At 42.1% G+C, this 5,651-nt stretch overlaps 1 protein-coding gene across 1 annotated transcript in view; it reads left to right on the forward strand.

Annotated features, from left to right (window-relative positions):
- Window positions 1-5,651, forward strand: part of IREB2 (iron responsive element binding protein 2) — a 77,627-nt gene that overhangs the window by 62,470 nt on the left and 9,506 nt on the right. The window contains exons 12-17 of the mRNA XM_045285694.1: window positions 301-436; window positions 1,352-1,436; window positions 1,820-1,976; window positions 2,220-2,344; window positions 4,475-4,579; window positions 4,680-4,822. Of these exons, the coding sequence (XP_045141629.1) occupies window positions 301-436; window positions 1,352-1,436; window positions 1,820-1,976; window positions 2,220-2,344; window positions 4,475-4,579; window positions 4,680-4,822 (751 nt within the window). The remainder of the gene's footprint in view (window positions 1-300; window positions 437-1,351; window positions 1,437-1,819; window positions 1,977-2,219; window positions 2,345-4,474; window positions 4,580-4,679; window positions 4,823-5,651) is intronic.

Raw genomic sequence — 5,651 nt, forward strand, 5'->3', positions numbered from 1 at the left:
AAGGTTAGCCACTGTTAGCCCTAGTTCCATGAACGGTGCCAAATGTTAATGTGCACAGTGCCACGCTGTTGGTTAGACCTCAGGAACTCTTGGTAGAAAGGTTAGTATATCTGCTACGTTTTCATTCATTTTCAATGAAATAAATAGAATAAAATGGACAAACTAATGACAGTAAATACATGTTTTGGGTTTTTGAAGTAGTGCTTAGCCTGTTAAAATGAAATAGTTCTCCTACTTGAATATGAGTGAAAGAGGGGAAGGAAAATTGCCGTCATAAATCAGTCTGTCTTGATTGTGCAGGTCTTTTGGCTAAAAAGGCCGTGGAAGCTGGTCTTCGTGTGAAGCCTTACATCAGAACAAGCTTGTCTCCAGGCAGCGGGATGGTTACACATTACCTCAGTTCCAGTGGAGTATTACCGTATCTTAGTAAGCTTGGGTAAGTGAGAGTTCACACTTTATATTCACATTGGTAGTCAGCAAGTTATTGGAGCTATTTGTTGTGGCCATTCATAAGCAAATAGAAGGTAGACAGCCTTGGCTCTCCACAACTTTCTGTAGCTCATTTTGTTCTCATGCTCCTTCCCACACAGCAGCACTGACTGGGCATCCATTGAGCAAGGCCCCATGGTGGTCAGAGAGGAGGAGACAGTCCCTAGCCTCTGTCTAGGTGTTAGCCAACTACGAGATGGCAGTGACAGGCAGTTAAAGAGGTAGTGCTTCATAGCTGTGTGTTCCTGTAAATCAATGCAGAAAAAGACCTCCTGGGTTGCATAGACTGACTAATGTTCTTTAATTACAGTTTTGTGAACTTACTGGATCTGTCATACATTGGCTCAGTTGTACGTGAACTTGGTGGACAAATGTTGCTTACATTTCTTATATCATCAAAAAGTTAATGCCAGCTGTGTTTCTAATAAATATTTTACAACACCCCTCCCAAAAATCATTGATTCCATTGCAAGTCTGATAACTTTTAGATGATTTCTTCTTTTAGAAGAATAGGTGAAAGTAGTTTAGAGGATTATTTAGATGGAAGTCCAGTCCCATTGTTTTTTAAATGTCCTGTTATTTTCTTAGCAAGTATAAGAGGATCTTTGTTGTTTCGGGATAGATGCTTTCAGTATTTAGTTCAACAAATCTGAGCAGAGGATGTCTCAATTCTAGAGACCCCTCAGAGACCTGCATTCAGTACAAACAACATGCCCGAGAGTCAGACCAGTTGCTTAAAATGCTATGAAGTGAGCATCGCGGTGAAAGTTAGTGATCCATTGAGCATGAACCTGAAGGGATGGAAATGGAAGAGCAGATGTGGTGACGTGCTGCCCAATTCCATTTATCTTTTGAAATGCAGGTTTGAAGTAGTTGGCTATGGCTGTTCAACATGTGTGGGGAATACAGCACCCTTATCAGAAGCCGTTTTAAATGCAGTGAAACAGGTACAGTGTGTGGACCAGCACGATGCCCAAGAGAGCTCTCGTTACTAAATGACCTGTTCCTAAGGGTTAGCAAACATGCATTTCCATTCCTATAGTCCTGGCACCTCTGGAAAGAGCAGCCTCTGATCTGCAATCAGTTCCAAGAATCTTTTCTAGACACTTGTCAGTGTGCTTACACGATAAAAACATGTAGCTTTTTCAATTTGCAGGATTGATAGCTCTGAATCTAATAATTAATCAGAGACTTTGGGGGAACACCTTTCCCTCAGGACTATACTATGTGAAATTATTGATAGATGATTACTGACATTTACACTGTCTCTTGACTTGAGTACATCTGTTTGCATGCTTTGTTTGGGGGCTTGTTTTCTTTTTCTCCTCAGGGCGATTTGGTCACTTGTGGTGTTTTTTCTGGAAACAAACATTTTGAAGGTCGTCTCTGTGACTGCGTTCGTGCCAATTACCTTGCCTCTCCACCATTGGTGGTGGCCTACGCCATAGCGGGCACCGTCGATATCGATTTCCACAGCCAGCCTTTAGGTATTTCTTCCTCCTGGTTTTTAGAATGCTTCTTAGCAGCCATTCTGTTAAGTACTGAAGGAAAACTCAACATAGTGCACAGTAGCCTTCATTTCTGGGTTTATGTGGGAAATATAAAGTGGATAAGCAATTAGTTCTAGCTGCTTAAGCCTGAAGCATCTTGCTGTTGAATGTCATTGGAAAACACGAACAATTTGAGGGAGTTATTTTTTATACTGAGTGTTGTGTTAAATTCTTAACCAGGGACCGACTGTACGGGCAAGGACATTTTCCTGCATGACATCTGGCCCAGTCAAGAAGAGGTCCACCGGGTGGAGGAGGAGCGCGTGATCGTCTCCATGTTTAAAGGCTTGAAAGAGAAAGTAGAGGCAAGCGTCTCTTTTGTTTTTCAGTAGTTAATAAAGTTGTCGTCGCTTCTGAATGGAAGAATGAATTCCCCCCAAAGTAAAAAATGTGATTTGCATACAGTTTTTCGTAATAGACATTTGTATCTGAAATCCACAGTAAGAGAAGGGTGTGTATGGCTGTCTTTGGTTTCTGCCTGTGAAGTCTGTTGACTAGAAATGCACAGCAGGTGCTGAGCTTGGCATCCTGAAGGGGACACACATCCTAGAAACCTCCCTTGTTTGTCACTCCCATTCAGATGGTTCCGAATTCAAAAGAAATCACGGTCAACGGGGAGACCTCCCTCCTGCCTGACCGACTGTTAGCCCCTCTCTGGGGCACTGTGTGATGGTGGTTTCTTATGCATCTTTCCAGAGCCGTTTTATAAATATCCACATATTCTGTATTTTTAAAAAAGGAAATGTGATAGTGGAAAATGTATGTATTCACCTAAAAAATATTTATTGAGCCCCTCCTTAGTGCCAGGTGGGGACCTCGATAGAGCATTAGTTTGAACACACCAACCACTGCCTGGGAGAAAGACGTGGCGTTGGCTTCCTTAGAGATGACGGTCTTTGAAATTCTGTGAGGCAGCGTGGCACCGTCCTGCGGTAGGGGCACTATGCGTCACAAGTGACCTCACAGCGGTGGGTTTGATCTTCTAGTATTACTTGGGGAGACTGAACTGCAAACAGAGTAAACAGGTCAATTAGGCAGCGTGTTAGAAAGTAATGTGTGCTATGGGAGGAATGAAATAGACCAGAGAACCAAGAGTGTAAAACGTGGGGAACAGATGAGTTTCCATACAGCGAGGAGTGGGGGACCCCACTGAAAGGATGATACTTGATCAAGTTTTGAAGGCAACGAATGCGTCGTGCATCTATTTGGATAAAGAGCAGAACTTGACTGGAAGAGTTAACAGACAGTGGCCTAACAGAAGATAGTTCACATTAAAGCCCGTGTGGATGGAGCATTCTCTTAAGTAATGTTATCACTGCAGCGTCAATTAAAGATAACACTTGGCCTCTAGAATACTCGGAGATGCTTTCCAAACATACATATTTTTTGAAAGGGCAGGAAATTATGTCAGAAATTGGAGATTCAGACCCAGAAAACTAGGCCATGTATGACCTTTATCTTTCCCTGCCGTGAGCGGGAGAGCCATTGAAGCCTTTGGAGCAGAAGAGTGTTGTAACCGACTTGGAAGGATTGCTTTGTCTGCATATTGAAAGCAGGTGTGGGTCCTGGGTGGGGGAGGGGTGAGGAGGAGACTGGGTAGGAAACCATTCTTGGTGGCGTGGACTACTGGGATTTCAGTAGAGTTGGTCAAAAATAAGAGTTTTGGATACCATTTGAAAACAGGCCCTGTAGGTAGTAATGTTGGACAGGTGTAACGAGAAAAGCAGAGGCGTTTAAGGTAAGATCAGTCATTTCCTTGCTTCCAGCGGGAGATTGGCATTCTTCAGCATATTTCTTAATACTGGCTTTTAGGTAAGAGCATTGTCAAACTGCATCACTCTCTACCTTGCACTCTCCCAATCATGAGTGTCTTACTGAGACCAGGTTTCCTTCCCGATAAACATCCTTAAGCATAACGAGATGCTTGATTTCTGTTAGCAACGTACATCACTACCACTGAGGCAGTCCCGACTCATAGCAGCCCTACAGGAGAGACTAGAACTGCCTCTGCGCGTGTCTGAGAGTGTAACTCTTTACAGGAGTAGAAAGCCTCAATCTTTCTCCCAAGGAGTGGCTGGAGGTTTCAAACTACTGACTTTGGGGTTTGCAGCCCAACACGTAAACCACTACAATACCCGCAACACGTAGAGATCTTTCTAAATTCTTTAGCTTTGGGGGGGAAACTCTACAAAGTCCTTATGTTCAATTTATATAGATCAACTTTCACAGTATTCCTGAAGAACTGGTTTGCTGGGAATTGATGAGCACATCGTTTTTATTCATCGTGTTTAGAAACGTCACTGACGGCACTGTCTTCGTGCGCATTCCAAATGGCCAGGTTTTTACCCCTAACACAGTTCTCTTGGTTACTTGGTTATTCTCATGAGCCTTTTTTCTGACCCCATTTTATCTGTCTTTCGGTTCATCACTCACAGAAAGGAAATAAACGGTGGAATTCTCTAGAAGCACCAGATTCAGTTTTGTTTCCATGGGATTTAAAGTCCACTTACATTAGATGTCCTTCGTTTTTTGATAAACTTGTAAGTACTGCTTTACAATTTGATCTTCTACACATGGTTATGAACTTTTCTAAAAAACACCAGAACTACTAAAGAAATGCCTTGAATTTTTACCTTCTAGACCAAAGATCCGATTGCACTTCAGCCTATTGAGAATGCCCATGTTTTATTATACTTGGGGGACGCTGTTACGACTGACCATATATCACCTGCTGGAAGCATCGCTAGGAGTAGTGCGGCTGCTAAGTATTTGATGAACAGAGGGTACGTGCAGAGCCTGGGGGTCTCTTTAAGCATATATTTTGACCAAGAAATCTCTGGTCACCTACACTGGCACTGTGGGGATGCATGCAGGCTGCACAGTCTTCAGGCATCCTCAAACTACAGGCCGCCCAGGACATTTATCTGGCCCGCTGGGTGTTTTTTTCCCTGTTTGTTTTTTCACTTTTAAATAAGATATGTGTATTTATTGTGCACAGGAATTTTTTCATAGTTTTATTTTAAACTATAGTCCGGCCTTCCAACGGGTTGAGGGACAGAGAACTGGCCCCCTGTTTAAAAAGTTTGAGGACCCCTGATTCTACATAGTGAAACTAGGAAAAATGGCTCAGTTTCTTCAGATCAAATATAAGTGGGAAAACGAGGTCAAAGAAACCATGTAGATTAAGAGGCTTGAGATAAAGCAGCTGCATGAACGTAATTTGAAATTCTAATTTGAGCAAACCAACTATACAAAATAGCATCAGTGTATGGGGAAACAGGGAAATTTTAACATTTATTTTTTTGATGCTCTGAAATTGTTGTCTCTTATTTTTAACTGTTAAATGACAAGTTACCTGAGTTTGCCTTGAAGTAATCTAATTAGGTGGTGATTGTAAAAGAAACAAAGCCCATGGGTTGATTATTACAGCTGGGTTCTTAACACATTGGTGTTGGCCATTTCTGCTACTTTAGTACGTGCTTTAAACTTTTCATAGTAAAAGCCACTTTAAAGTAAGTCGTGGTTCAGTAATGTACTGTTACTTTGCGTAGTAAAAGCCATTTTAAAGTAAGTGTCACGGTTCAGTAATGTACTGTTACTTTGCATAGTAAA

The sequence above is a fragment of the Echinops telfairi genome, unplaced genomic scaffold, assembly GCF_000313985.2.
Source record: "Echinops telfairi isolate 266 unplaced genomic scaffold, ASM31398v2 ScPeMD7_7475;HRSCAF=8513, whole genome shotgun sequence".
NCBI classification, from domain to species: Eukaryota; Metazoa; Chordata; class Mammalia; order Afrosoricida; family Tenrecidae; genus Echinops; species Echinops telfairi.